At 36.3% G+C, this 14,381-nt stretch overlaps 1 protein-coding gene across 1 annotated transcript in view; it reads left to right on the top strand.

The window, feature by feature from the left end:
- Positions 1 to 14,381, top strand: part of LOC136857007 (dnaJ homolog subfamily C member 10) — an 86,969-nt gene that overhangs the window by 54,332 nt on the left and 18,256 nt on the right. Inside the window, exons 6-8 of the mRNA XM_067135341.2 lie at positions 1,396 to 1,611; positions 7,414 to 7,756; positions 10,581 to 10,859. Coding sequence (XP_066991442.2) covers positions 1,396 to 1,611; positions 7,414 to 7,756; positions 10,581 to 10,859 — 838 coding nt within the window. The remainder of the gene's footprint in view (positions 1 to 1,395; positions 1,612 to 7,413; positions 7,757 to 10,580; positions 10,860 to 14,381) is intronic.

The following is a 14,381-nucleotide window of genomic DNA, read 5'->3' as shown; positions in this document are numbered from 1 at the left end:
CTCTTTGATTTCCTTTATCGCTTGTTCTGTGTAAACATTGAAGAGGAGAGGGGAAAACTGCAGCCTTACCTCACTCCTTTCTGGATTGCTGCCTGTTTTTCAAAGCCCCCAATTCTGATCACTGCGGACTGATTTTTGTACAGATTGTTCATAATTCTCCTTTCTCTGTATCTGATCCCGATCACCTTCAGAATCTCAAATAGCTTGGTCCAGTCAACATTATCAAATGCCTTTTCTAGATCTGTGAATGCCATGTGCATGGGCTTGTTTTCCTTAATTTGGTCCCCTAAGATCAGACATAAAGTTAGGATTGCTTCACGTGTTCTCACATTTCTTCTGAAGCCAAATTGATCTTCTCCCCACTGAGTTTCAACTTGTATTTTCATTCCTCTCTAAATAATACGTGTTAAAATTTTGCAGGCGTGAGATACTAAACTAATGGTGCGGTAGTTTTCACACTTGTCAGCACCGGCTTTCTTGGGAATAGGTATAACAACATTCTGCCGAAAATCATATGGCACTTCTCCTGTATCATATATCTTACACACTAAGCAGATTAAGCTCACCATGCTGGTTTCTCCTAAGGCAGTCAGTAATTCTGAGGGTATGTCATCAATTCCCGGTGTCTTGTTCCTATATAGGTCTTTCAAAGCTCTGTTAAATTCTGACCTCAAAATTGGGTCTCCCATGTCAACAGCATCAACAGCCTTTTCTTGTTCCAGAACCCTATCATCTACGTCTTTACCTTGATATAACTGGTGGATATGTTCCTGCCATCTTTTTTCTGACTTGTCTTCTTTCCCTAGAAGTGGTTTTCCATTTGAACTCTCGACTCCCTGATGAAGAATTGAACCCCACGTCCTTTTGGGTGAACTGAACATTCCCTTACTGCCTTGACTAGGCATTGAAAGATTCTTGGTGGTTTCTTCTGTATCTCTGAGTCATTTATTTTCTGATAGTGGTTTTAACTTTACACTAACACATGCAGGTTTTCAGTAACATGGGGATGAAAAAACTAGAGCTGGAAAGGAAGCAGCCATGGCTTTAACTATGGGACATACTGCCAATGGTAGAGTTCGAATCCACCTCCCAAATGCAAGCTCGCAGCTTCATGACTTATACCGCATAACAAGTCCGCTCTGCCCCAAGTCAGAACCTGAGTGATTTTCATCCATTTTAATGGAATCTCACATTCTAATGACAGGACTATGAAAATATTAGCAACCTCGTTTTGTAATTTGTATTTTTTTCTCTCTCGCAAAAAATGAAGGAAATTTCCTCATTTTTACAGAAATCTGCTCAGGTGCTATTTCTTATATTAGAGAGAATCTGTGATAACCTATGCATGTACAGTATATGTATGTAAGTATATTATTGTGTACTTTTTTATTTCAGGAAGGTTTGGTTGCTGTTGGGGTTGTGGATTGTGCAACAGATGGCTCACTCTGTGATCGGCTCAGTGGAGATTCAAATGTTGTATTTTGGGAACATCAGAAATATTCCTCAGATGGAATAGTGCATAAAATCATTGGCTCTGATGCTAAAGATATTGCAAGGGAAACTCTAGCATTTTTACCGGATGCCATTGCTTTGAATGGAGAAGACTTTGAGGTACGAAAATAACATGAATATAAAGCAAATTCATAATTATAGTAAAACCTCTGATATTTGGATTAATGTGGTGCCGGGTGGTCCAGATAACACAACATCTGGATATTAGAGACTATCATTAAAATACAGCTGAATTCATTCAAAAACCTTAAAGCTTTATTTAGTAACTAGCTGTAGTTTCCATCATTGACGGGACAATCGTATAACCTGTGCAAAGTTATCTAACTCACCAGCTACTTTCCACCAATAATCAGGAATGTTATTTTACTTGGGATGCAGCATTATTCCCATCTATCGGAGATGAGTGGCAGCAGAAGAGAGAAATCACTTCACCACGACGGTCAATAAAATATTATTGTTGATCAGTTTTATGAGCTTATGATATGGTAAGCCTTCACAGTATTTTTCCGACTCTGTGATACAGGGCATCTAATGTAAAGGGAGTCCTTCCTTCGTTCATGACTCCCTCTTGTCTTATCTTCAAGTGATCATTCTTTTATGATTGTTTCTTATTTTTAATAAACATCTTTACAGTTTTCCTTATCGGTATGGGCCAATGACCATCACATGTATCTATATGCAGCAGTTCGCAGACAGTAATAATCCGTATGACATAATAATTATTTAAAGATTAATTGGCAAGCTGTCCAATGAGAAACAGGTTGGGATTGATGAGAGGTCTCTGGAGGGAACAAGAAAAATAGTAAGGTTTAACCAAGACTATATATTCTTTCTATTCAAAATATAACCAGAATAAAGCTCTACATTTCACAATACCATAAAGCACAAGAACAATGTTTGAATAAAAATAGCATATTTACAAGAAAGCCCTAGACCATTTACAATTATTTTTTTTGATGAGGCAATTCAAAAAGATGTAGTGAACTTCCAAACCTCAGGTCCACGAGAGAAAAAGGAACACAGTTTTAAAAACCAAGAATAGGAAAAGGAGTGCAACGGGGAGGGAACAGGACGGGATCACAACATGAGGAGTCGCCCAAGTACATAAAGACTTGGAGTGCATTGTTAGTTCATAGTGTGTTTGCCAAGTCAAGACCCATATCCAGTGATTCAAACCTCTTCAGTCAATGTTTTATCTTGTTGCCATTATTTTCTTAAAACACTAATGTAAACTCAAACTGGCCATGCAGATAAAGTTAAAATTTGGCCCTGATTGCCAAAATCCACTGGGCAAATAATAATAATAATAATAATAATAATAATAATAATAATAATAATAATAATAATAATAAGACACTGTTGCTCACCCAATGTGGAAGAAAATAAAAATAGTTTTCCAGCAAAATACTGGGAACTCGTTGAACGACCCTCCAACCTCACCCAAAAATAATTTTGCCGGGGAAAAAGAGGTTGAGTTGTTTACAATAGAATGAAGTTCTAGTGCAAAAGTGGGTAATTCAGAATCCCAATGACATTGATCTTCAGAATGAAAGATGGACAACAGGACCTTCAAATTCCTATGGTATCGTTCGAGATTGGCTTGGGGGTAGTAGGGTGAGGTAAAGACCTTTTTAATACCATTGGCAAAGCAAACGTTATAAAAAGAGTGTGAAATAAAAACAGTAGCGTTATCAGAAATTAGGTACTTAGGAAAACCAATAATAGGGAAAAATTTGGTCATTGAAAAGTTTGTACGCATTGTCTTGGGAGGACTTAGTAATGGGGCCGACAACATCGTTGTAATATCTCTCTGCAGGATAAGTAGGATAAGTAGAAGGTGTGGCAGAATGAGAACCAAAAGATAATGTGTTTGGGGGTGTATGTTTCTAGCATAATGCACAAGATTTGACCCAATCAAAGATATCCCTGTGCATATTGGGCCAAAAGAATTGAGATGCTAAGCGAGAATAAGTTTTGGTACGCCCAAAGTGCCCCCAGTAGGAGACCAATGATAATACTGAAACAGCATGGAGCATAAAAGGGAAGGAATGACAACTCTATGAGTAGATTTAGGAGTAGGCTTAAAAACCAGTAAATCATTATGGATACGAAAAGGCCCATCATAGTTAGGGGTAGAAAGAGAAGTCTTAATGTCTTTACAATAGGAATCAGTAGATTGATATTGAAAACACGAATCAAAAGATAATGGACAATCAAGTAAGTAAGCACGGTGCAAAAGATGACTTCGCTTGGTTGACCAGAGTGCAGACCCGCACTCCTCGATTTGGAGCAATAGCGCTGTCTCTCTCTTTCCCCACGCCTATCTCCCTCGCTCCGCCTGTCTCCCTCTTCCTCACTTCCTCCATAGCGCTCCAAATCTGAGCCGAGTTGAGCAGAGCTTAGCAGAGTAGCCCAGAGGTGAATCGTTGGTCCGAGCCGAGCTGAGTGGGACCGATGCACTGTACACAGGAACTCTGCACCTCAGTTTGAACGTGTGAGATTTTGGACATTTGAGAGGCCCTGCTATAGATTTTTGTAATAGAACCAAAAACACAACATTGTCTAAGGACAATACTATCCATACTTGCGATGTCAAGGATATGTATTCGAACATTCTGATCAACGAAACAGTTAACAATGTCAAAGAAAATTTAGCAACACACAGTCCTTTAAGCAAAGTGGAAGTTAATGAATTTATTAATGTACAGTATTAACGTTCACACTTGAAAATAACATTTTTACATTTAATAATAATATCTATAAGCAAGTAAGAGGTTTGGCTATGGGATCACCTGCATCCGGTATCCTAGCAGATATATACATTGACTATCTAGAATCAACTAAAATAGTATTAAAGGATTAGATCTTTGGTTAAGGTACGTGGACGATGCATTTGTTATCAGTGAACAGGAACTTAAGTCGGATAGTTTGTTAGGCAAGCTGAATAACATAAATATGTCAATTTTACAATGGAAAAGGAGGAGAACAAAAGTTTGAATTACTTAGATGTGACAGCAACTAGAAAAAATGAAAATTTGGTATACAAAGTATATAGGAAGCCACACAAACAGATATCATAATCAACAACAGTTCTAACTACCTGGGACAACACAGAAAGGCAGTATTCTATAGCATGATTAATAGAGCCGTCAACATACCATTAGAGAAAAATGAATTCAATAAAGAGATGAATATCATATACAGCATAGCCAAAAGAAGTGGTTACTCCAAAAACTACGTCAATAGGATCTAGAATAAGATCATGAATAAACCAAAAACTTTCCTCGTAAACAAGAAATGAAGAAATTTGTGACTTTTACTTGTATCAATGGACAGTCATATAGTCTGGCCAAACTGTTCGTGAAACATAATAGTAATGTCTCTTTTAGGAGTAATAATAATAATAATAATAATAATAATAATAATAATAATAATAATAATAATAATAATAGTATTTATAGTAAATTGGGAGTGTATAGGTTGACATGCCAAGAGTGCGATGAAAAGTATGTAGGGCAGTCGGGTAGAAGTGTAGCAGTACGTTATAAAGAGCATGTCAACACAAGAAAATACGCTAGATATTCTGCCATGTGTGAACATATGCATGATATTAATCACCAGTTCACGAACATAAAGTGACATGGTTTTGCTGCACCTTTGAAATAAGGGTAAACAGATGAACATTCTCGAGAAATTAGAAATTTATAAATTACAGAAACTTAACAACAAAAATAGTTTAAATGAACACATGGCAGATGATAATCAGTTATTTAACCACTCAAGCCAGTTCGACGTGTACGTGTATGGACCTACAAAACATAAGCCAGGAGCGGGTAGACGTATACCTGTACGAACTAGGCTGGCGATATATTAGATGTACATCTGTGTGCCATCTGCTGATTGTCAACGTGAACTTTAACACAGCTCGCAGCACAGGGGGAGTATGCAGGAGAGTATCTTCTACCGTAACGCGGCATTGTGTTGGCAAAAAAGATTTTGTTTCATCAATGTCTATTGTTGTAAACAACATACCGCCATCCTCGCATGGTCTGTATTTATCTAATGCAGCTCTCGAATGCATATTCAGAGAAAGTAGTTATGAGAATAATCAGAGTGATAATGAAAGTGTTAGTGATGATGACAGCAGGAAATAGTGTGTGATGTACATAATGATGAATGCTCACCCGAGTGGTCATGAACACCTGTTGATTCAAATTTTATTCCAACAAGTAGGTAATTAGGCATTATTTTACTTTGCATGCCACATTTTTGTATGTAGATACATCTGCATGATATGAAGTACGTATCCTCTTATTTTGAACAAAATTAGACAAGTCATTTAGAAGTTATAGCAATTTTTGTGAAAGCATGTAAAATTGTGAGAGTTTTCTAAAATTTATTACCCCTGTAAGGTAGAACTTGGCCAACTTTTAACACCGGCTTGAACGGTTAAACTTGCAATCCAATATTCTCGAAAGAGAAAGAAAGGGAAAGGGCAACAACTACTCCCCTTCTATGCTGCAGACTCCTCCTACTCCACCTGTCCACCCCTCCAGTCATTCAGCTCACCAGCTAGTCAGTCTACTGATTGAGCTCATAGTGCCTACACACCCACAAGACCTCTGCATCTAATGTAAGTTACTTTCAATTTCAACGTTGGATTCTTAGTCCATCATGTTGCCTTTAGTACCATTACATTTTAGTTCTTTTCTTTTTTCTTACAGACAGTGAAAACGTCCATTTTAACCTGCCAGGCTTGATCTGCAAAAAACAGATTTACTTTCCATTAAGATATTGTAATGATAAGCAGACGGTCTCAACACCAAACGGTGGAACTATGAAAGGCCATTAATAATGCCACATTTAAATACAATGGACCAACAGTGGTATTTTAATACATCGCATACCGACATTTCATAGAATTGGGACATAACATGAAAGATTTTCATGTTTGAATTTTTAATATTGTTGTATTGTCATCTTGTCTGCAGTCTGTTGGCACGTAGTTCATTTTAAATAAGATCTTTGATACATGTGATTTTGCCAACAAGCTGAAGAAGAAAATTTGGTTTTCTCGAAACATGTACTTGTGTGTGTATAAGTATATGAAAGTTTAAGTAATAATAATAATAATAATAATAATAATAATAATAATAATAATAATACATTCTGAATTGTATTGACACGGCGGAACCTGGACACAATTAATTGTAATGGTTGAGTGTTATTGCATGCCTAGCCGCAAGGGAAAGCGGAAGTTCCGTGCTAAGAGTTACAATTAAATTGAAATAAAAGATATATAATGGTTCAACCTTTTCAATACAAGTAGAATTAGAAATGTATTGTTACATTCCTAGTTGATTACAAGTGGTACCGATTTCAACCACTGTTACAACATGGTTATTTAATTTGGCCATTATGCCGTGGTTACTCGAAGAATTGTCGGCTTGTTGCGCTGCCATTTTACTTTGAGCCCCTCCCTCTTCAACAGCCCAACATGACATAAATGGCAAGAAGCATAACGTCTCAATTGTAAATACGAGTATCTTAATATTTTGTGACCGTAGGAAATCTGAGTGAATCAACAAAAAATGTTGTAAACGACAGGAAAATATTGAATATGGGAATGTTAAAGTGGGCTAATACTGCATTTGTTTCTTAAAATACTTTTGTGGGTAAACTGTTTCTTCTGCCTTGAGGGGATTCAGTTCCTATTGCTTATTTACTTGTTGAATAAATAATTTATTAGAGGAAGTTAAGATTACATCTCAAACTGATGCTTAACTTTCTCAGAGTTGTGCCATGTATTGTAAAGACTGTTCTCTTACTTCTCAAAATCATAATTCAGGATGAAAGAAAAGTGTTAAAAGTAATTTTGATTTAAGTGATCAATCTTTTTAGGACATGCAGATGCAGCTGCGCATTGGATCAACCTCGCCATGGTTGGTATACTTCTACATTGGTGATTCAACATATCAGGACCTAGAAATTAAGAAGCTACCTGCTCTTCTTCCTTCTATACGTATTGGCAAAGTTCACTGTGGCCGTGAGTCCAAGCTGTGCCAGCAAATGCACATCAATCGCTACCCAGTGTTTGCTGTATTTAAACCAGGTGGTGGTTACGAGATACATCATGGACGTGAAACTGCCCATGATGTTGCAAACTTTGCCCTGGAAAGCAGTTCGGCAACGAATCTACGCATTTTAACTCCGAGTGACTTTATGGATATGGTAAATCACCCAGGTAAGATCATATTCAAATTGCCAAAAGCACTTTGAATATGCTGAACCACCAATCAAGTGAAACTGTTTTTAAATTCTTAATGTTTCTCGTATAGTAAACCATCCTGATTGTCACATTTCAACTCATAAGAACATTATGAATGTAGTAAACCACCCAGGAAAGGCCATATTTAACTTCCAATATCTGGTGACTTAATTTACAAAAAAAATATCGTTTTATTATTTTAAAACATTTATTTACTCTAATTTTGTACTTCCCAGGAAAGGCTATATTTTAACTCCTAGTATCTGGTGATTTGATTTACAAAAAAAAAAAAAAGAGTTTTATTATTTTAAAATTTTTATTTATGCTAATGTTGTATTTCACAAGCTGATTGATATTATATCATTTTCACGTGTTCTTCACATGATTTGAAAAATATCATCTACAGAGCCAAATAATTTGCATGTTCAGAATAAATTAAGAATGTAATGCGTATTAAAACTCCATCAGTTGTTTCAAACATTTTACACTGAAGTCTGTTTTCAAGTTCTTCATTTTAAAAATAACATGAGTTCTAATTTTTCAAAATAATGACATACCGATTTCAGTTGAAATGAGCCATGTTTTTTAAAGTACCATACAATGATATATTACCATACATTTCATTACTATGGTAGCTCCCTCTGTGGATCAGTGGTAGAGTGTCGGCCTCCAGATCCCAAGATAGCAGGTTCAAACCCGGCAGAAGTAGTTGGGTTTTTGAAGGGCAGAAAAAAGTCCATTCGGCACTCCATGTAGTATGATGTCGGCATGTAAAAGATCTTTGGTGACACATTTGGTGTTTACCCGACAAAATTAATTAAATCTCAGCCATAGACGCCAAAGAGAGTTCTGGTTTACTCGGTCTGCCAGCTAGTAGGCTTAGAGTAAAACTGAATGTCAAAATTGATGAGCAGACAGTGAGATGGGGTCAAATCGAAATGTCTGCACATGTTAGCTGAGTCCATATGATTATTATTATGATTGTTGTTATTGTTATTATTATTATTATTATTATTATTATTATTATTATTATTATTATTATTATTATTATTATTATTATTATTATTATTATTATTGCAGTATCTTAACCTTTTGCTTTGGTATAGGAAAGAATGTATGTGTATTACTATGCCCAGGCTCTTGGATGTGAGTCCATTGGCCATTATGATCAATATTAACTTATTTGTGTTCACCATATTCAGTCAAGGAGTTAGTTACTCCTTGCCTCAGAGGCAAACACCATTATGCCAGCGTATATGTTTGTGACCAGTGTGATGACTGCGTGTTGTGTTATGTAGCGTGTGGTGGTAGTGGTGAATGATGATTGTAATGTTTACTAGTTTACTCCTGTAGGATGCTAAAAGGTTAGTTTTTTCCACCTATTCAATACATATAAATTTTATAAATTAGGAATTTATTGTTGATTCCACTTGAGACATGTTTCGCCCTTCATTGAGGGCATCATCAGTCCTCTCGAATAGCACCAAGGGGTCTGCTCAAGGCTTAACGTCTCTATTTGATCGACAAATCACCATCAAAGTCGTATACTGTTAATCCATATGAGCACTGCAGAGAGGTCCGTAATTGAATCCAGGCTTTTGGCACATACTCTAGTGGTTAAGAATACTATATTACCACTGCTCGTACCCTGTTGACCAACATTCTGTTTGTGAATTTTTTCTCCCAATGTTTGGACTCAACCAGCTAATCATGTGTCAGATCATGAAGACATGATGCCTGAACAATCATGGCCACTAGACCATAGGAGAGAATGTAGTGCCTTATGTTACTAGGGAGTACATATAGTCACTGGTTTCCAAGCAAAGAATTTTGAAACTTAATGTTCATCAAGTGGCTTTCCTGCTGTGACCACACCCTGCAGTACTGTAAGATGGTGACTGGCAATAGACGTGATTTTGCTGATGAGATTATGATTTGGATGAATTTGTTAATGATGTGAGTGATTATGTTAACTCAGCTGAAGATTTTATTCCTCCATCTGAAGATGAAGACCAAAACAGTGGATATATTTAGATGACCATAACTAGTACTCCCAAGTATTGTCATCATAACTGACATTCATTAACTCGGGCTCATAATCACATTATTTTGTCCCTTAAAACAGTCACCACCACCATCATCCATCACTGTGTTTAACGCTAGTGTGTTAATAAAACTCCATTCATGGAACTGGATTGACCTCCCGTTTTGCCAGATAGAACAATAATTATCTGAATGAGTTTGTTGCTTGATCATGCTGCTGTAAGTGACTACAATCCATATTTTTATCAACATTCTTAGTTGGCGAGAGAATTTAGCAATAGTTAGTGTGTTCACTAAGGTCTTTTACATGCCGACATGAATGAATGGCATGCTGTGGATTTTACTGTCTTCAGAAACACACTGGGTCGAAACCCTAATCATATACTAGTTGCTCGACCAGTGGTGTTTTTATTTTATATAAGTAATATTGTCCAGTATTGTGGATTTAGTTTCCCTGGATGTTACTTTCAACCCGTATCTGTAAGGTTTTTATAGTGGTTTATTTCTCTCTATTTCTGTGAGTATATTTATCCAGTTTTTCATAATTTGTTATAAGCATTGTAAGGTTAATGTTGTATTCTGTGAATTATATTGATACTGAATTTAACTTAATTTGTTTTATGTGGTTAGAGAGACGAGAAAGCATTGTTGTTTTTGTTGTTGTTGTTGTTATTATTATTATTATTATTATTATTATTATTATTATTATTATTATTATTATTATTATTATTATTTTTTTTTTTTTACTTTTTTCTAGAGAGTTCAGGAGGTGCTTGGTTTGTAGACTTCTATGCACCATGGTGTCCTCCTTGCATGAGATTACTGCCAGAGTTTCGAAAAGCAAGTCGTCACTTTGATTCTGCTGTCAATTTTGGCACTATAGACTGTACTGTCCACATAAATTTGTGTAGACAGTATAATATACGGTCATACCCTACAACAATACTGTACAACAGAAGTAACATTCATCAGTTCCATGGTGGCCATACAGCAGATGACCTGGTGGAATTTGTGCAAGATATGTTAAATCCAGCAGGTATAGTATGATTGATTTGTTTCTGTTCCTCAATTCTCTGTTAAATTACTGAACTCGCTGAGAATTAAATTTATATACTTGCTTTTTATTCAACATTTAGTGAATATAATTTTCTTTATGTATATGGTGAATTGAAATAATTTGTTTGAAGTTTGTTCTTTGCACTGAAGCAAAAGTGACTGCTTAAATTAATGTCTAGGGCTCTGATTTCTATGACCTAAAAAAATCTTGAATTATGCATTTATGCCCTGACAAGTACCTAAATATGACCCAAAGCTGTGAAAATATGACTTAAAAATAAAACAACAACAAATGTTACAGTTAGTTATAGATGAAATAATTCATACCTCTCTTAACCTTCATTTTCAGTAGAATTACACTATGCAATTTCTGATAGTCAAACATAAAGAATTTTTGGTTGTCAGCAAGTAGTTTTGTACGTGGAGAACTTTCAACATCACATGACATAACGGGCATACTTAAAGAAAAAATAGAAATCGTTAGTAGAAAGTTTTGGGACATTTTCGTTGAATTTTGCTTCTTTTCCACTAAGAATGTCAAGCAACTTTACACAGTGTTGTATATCTAGGCTTTCGTTCAAGTAACTTCAACCCCATGCTTTCGATAATTCACTCTCTGTTTCTTTCACAATGCTTGATGCATCACACAATTGCATGCACACAGTTTCAAGGCAAGTGATGGATTTGGATATCACGGAGGAATTTGAAATTATGTCGGCTAAGTTTCTTGACATGGTGGATGAAAAAACTTGTGTACCAGTACATTTTTGATTGCAAATGAATCAATTCTATCAGTCATTGAAGATCTCCTCAATCTCACTATAATTTGTGCAATAGTAGTTTACAGCATCAAGCTAAATCCTCCAATAGGTACAGTGGATTGAGGAGGTAAGGGTAGTGATGGTACCTCTACTTTAAACTTCTGAACTCGAAGTGGAGCCATAACAAAAATATTCTTGGCGTTGGCAATGAATTTATCCACCTCAGGGTAGTTCCCTTGAACCTCTTCAGCCACTCTATGTAGGGCATGCACAATATACTTTACACGCACCATGTTTGGATACAGAATTTAAAGACCTTTCGCTACTTTGTTAATGATGTATAAAAACCAAAAACCATGTATGGAGTAGCGTCCATTACGAAGATGAGCACATTCTCTCGTACTTTACCTGGCCACAACTAATTCATTGCAGTGTCAAAAACTACAGCGATGGAATTCTTGTTCACCTTATCCAACACCTCACACATCTTATCCAACACCTCACACATCAACAGAGTTTCTCAGGGCTGGCTAAGGGTGCCTACAATAACATTTGCCACATATCTACTGTCTACATCAGTGGTTTTCTATGCACACCCATAGTTTGTTACTGCCCACACTATTTCTTACTTTGTTCATTGTATCATTGTAACAGGAAATTGGAAATTTCTTTCTTGATGTGTACTCAGAGGGAATGGGATAAGTCGTGTACTTCTCTAAGAACTTCCAGAAACTAGGTACCTCTACTTTATACAAAGGAATGTTTGATGAAACTATCATTTCACAAAGATCCGTAAAAAACTGAGAAAATTCACTGCCCGATGTAGATGAGCTGCTGAGTGGTTTCTTAAACAATTGCTGCCTGTTTTCTGCTGCTAATTTTCTGTTTACACAGCTTTTGTGTTTAATACTTGAAAAATGTTTCTCAGCCATAATTTTCATCTCGCACAGTTTACAAAATAAAATATATCCATCGGTACCAACTTTTCACAGAAATCTTTAACAAAGGTTCGCAACCCTGCACTATCACAGCAACCTTTACTTGGTGGTAGCAGGATTTACAGGAATGTACTGTCGCAGCTTGCAAGTCAAAGGCGGCTCTATACATATACCTGGAAGAGCATAAGGCCATTTGAGATGCCAAAAGCATGATTCATTGTGCAGGAGGAAGAAACAAATAGCTACTTCTCTCTCTCGACAGATAGCGTTCAGTTTCCTTGTTCTGCAGAGTGGTAGAAAGGAATTTCAACCACAAACTATCTATTTTTGTTAAATGAAAATTATGGCTGAGACACATTTATAGAGTGCTAAACACAGAAGCCATGTAAACAAAGCATCTTGAAACTACACTGAACTATTCATTAGCACATACAGATACTGTGGAGGGGCATAGATGGATTGTGATTGAAATTCCTTTCTACCACTCTGCAGAACAAGGAAACTGAACGTTGTTTATAAGGAAGGAGGGCGGGGGAACTTGTCCGCTGTCGGCTAGCCTATAAAGTACACCCGCAGTTCGTACATCAAACGGATTTGGAGGAAAATTGATGTATTTTCGGATCTCACACTCATTTGAACCCCATACTATTGGAATGTTTTAAAACACTATGTTATTTAACATCTAGAGCATAGATGCGGCAGGACAGAGTAGCTCTGACAGTAGAGCGCTGGCCTTCTGACTCCAAGTTGACAGGTTCGATCCTGAATCAATCCAGTGGTATTTGAAGGTGCTCAAATATGCCAGCCTCGTGTCGTAGATGCGACTAACCTGTGAAATTTTGACTTAGTTTGTCGAACAGTTATCGAGGAATGAATGTTTTATTTTAGGGGTAGAATGTTTTAAAAATAGTTCTTATGTAATACCTAGGGCATGGAAGACCAACCTTCATGTAAGTTTGTGCATGAAACGATTTCAGAAAAATTAATATTGTGATTTCGAGAGTCCAACACCATTTAAACTTCTTAGGTTAGAAACATTTTGAAGCCAGGCTGAGTGGCTGAGTGGCTCAGATGGTTAAGGTGCTGCCTTTCTGAGCCTTAGTTAACAGGTTCAATCCTGGCTTAGTCTGTTGGTATTGAAGGTGCTCAAATACGTCAGCCCCGTGTTGGTAGATTTACCGGCATATAAAGGAACTCCCGCGGATCAAAATTCTGGCAACCATAAAAGTAATTAGTAGGATGTAAAACCAGTAACGTTGTTGTTGTTGTTGTTGTTGTTGTTGTTGTTGTTGTTATTGACACCTAGGACCTAAAAGAATAACCTTCTTGTAAAATCGTAATCTATAATCTTCATTTCCGTATTGACGAATTACACAATTAAAAATAGGAAAGAATTTCCAACCATATCTGTGTAACATTTACTTTTACCATCACATGATCGTGTTTACAATTAGTGTATCTCACTAAATAATTCTCACGGTAATTATGACACACATTCTTCCAATTAATTAATTAACCGATTATTATCATCACTCATTATCTCCTAAGTTGAGGCTAATTATGCCGTTTGTGGACATTAAATTTACACTTGCATGGCATTTAAAGTTTCAAATCAGTTTGAAAATTTTTGGTAATTTAATATAAATACACTGAAAATTTTCTCATAACCACGTGTGAATTAGTTAAGGATTAATTTATAAATCATTTGCCTTTGCTGGGAATGAACTCGATGATCTTTTGTCTAAATCTTTGGTAAGTGCAAATTATATCCTAGCCTGGTCTTACTCGACGTTATTCTCAGCA

This window comes from Anabrus simplex, chromosome 1 (genome assembly GCF_040414725.1).
Source record: "Anabrus simplex isolate iqAnaSimp1 chromosome 1, ASM4041472v1, whole genome shotgun sequence".
Taxonomy (NCBI): domain Eukaryota; kingdom Metazoa; phylum Arthropoda; class Insecta; order Orthoptera; family Tettigoniidae; genus Anabrus; species Anabrus simplex.
Note: the sequence above shows the minus strand (reverse complement) of the source record. Positions and strands in the feature narration are given on the sequence as shown.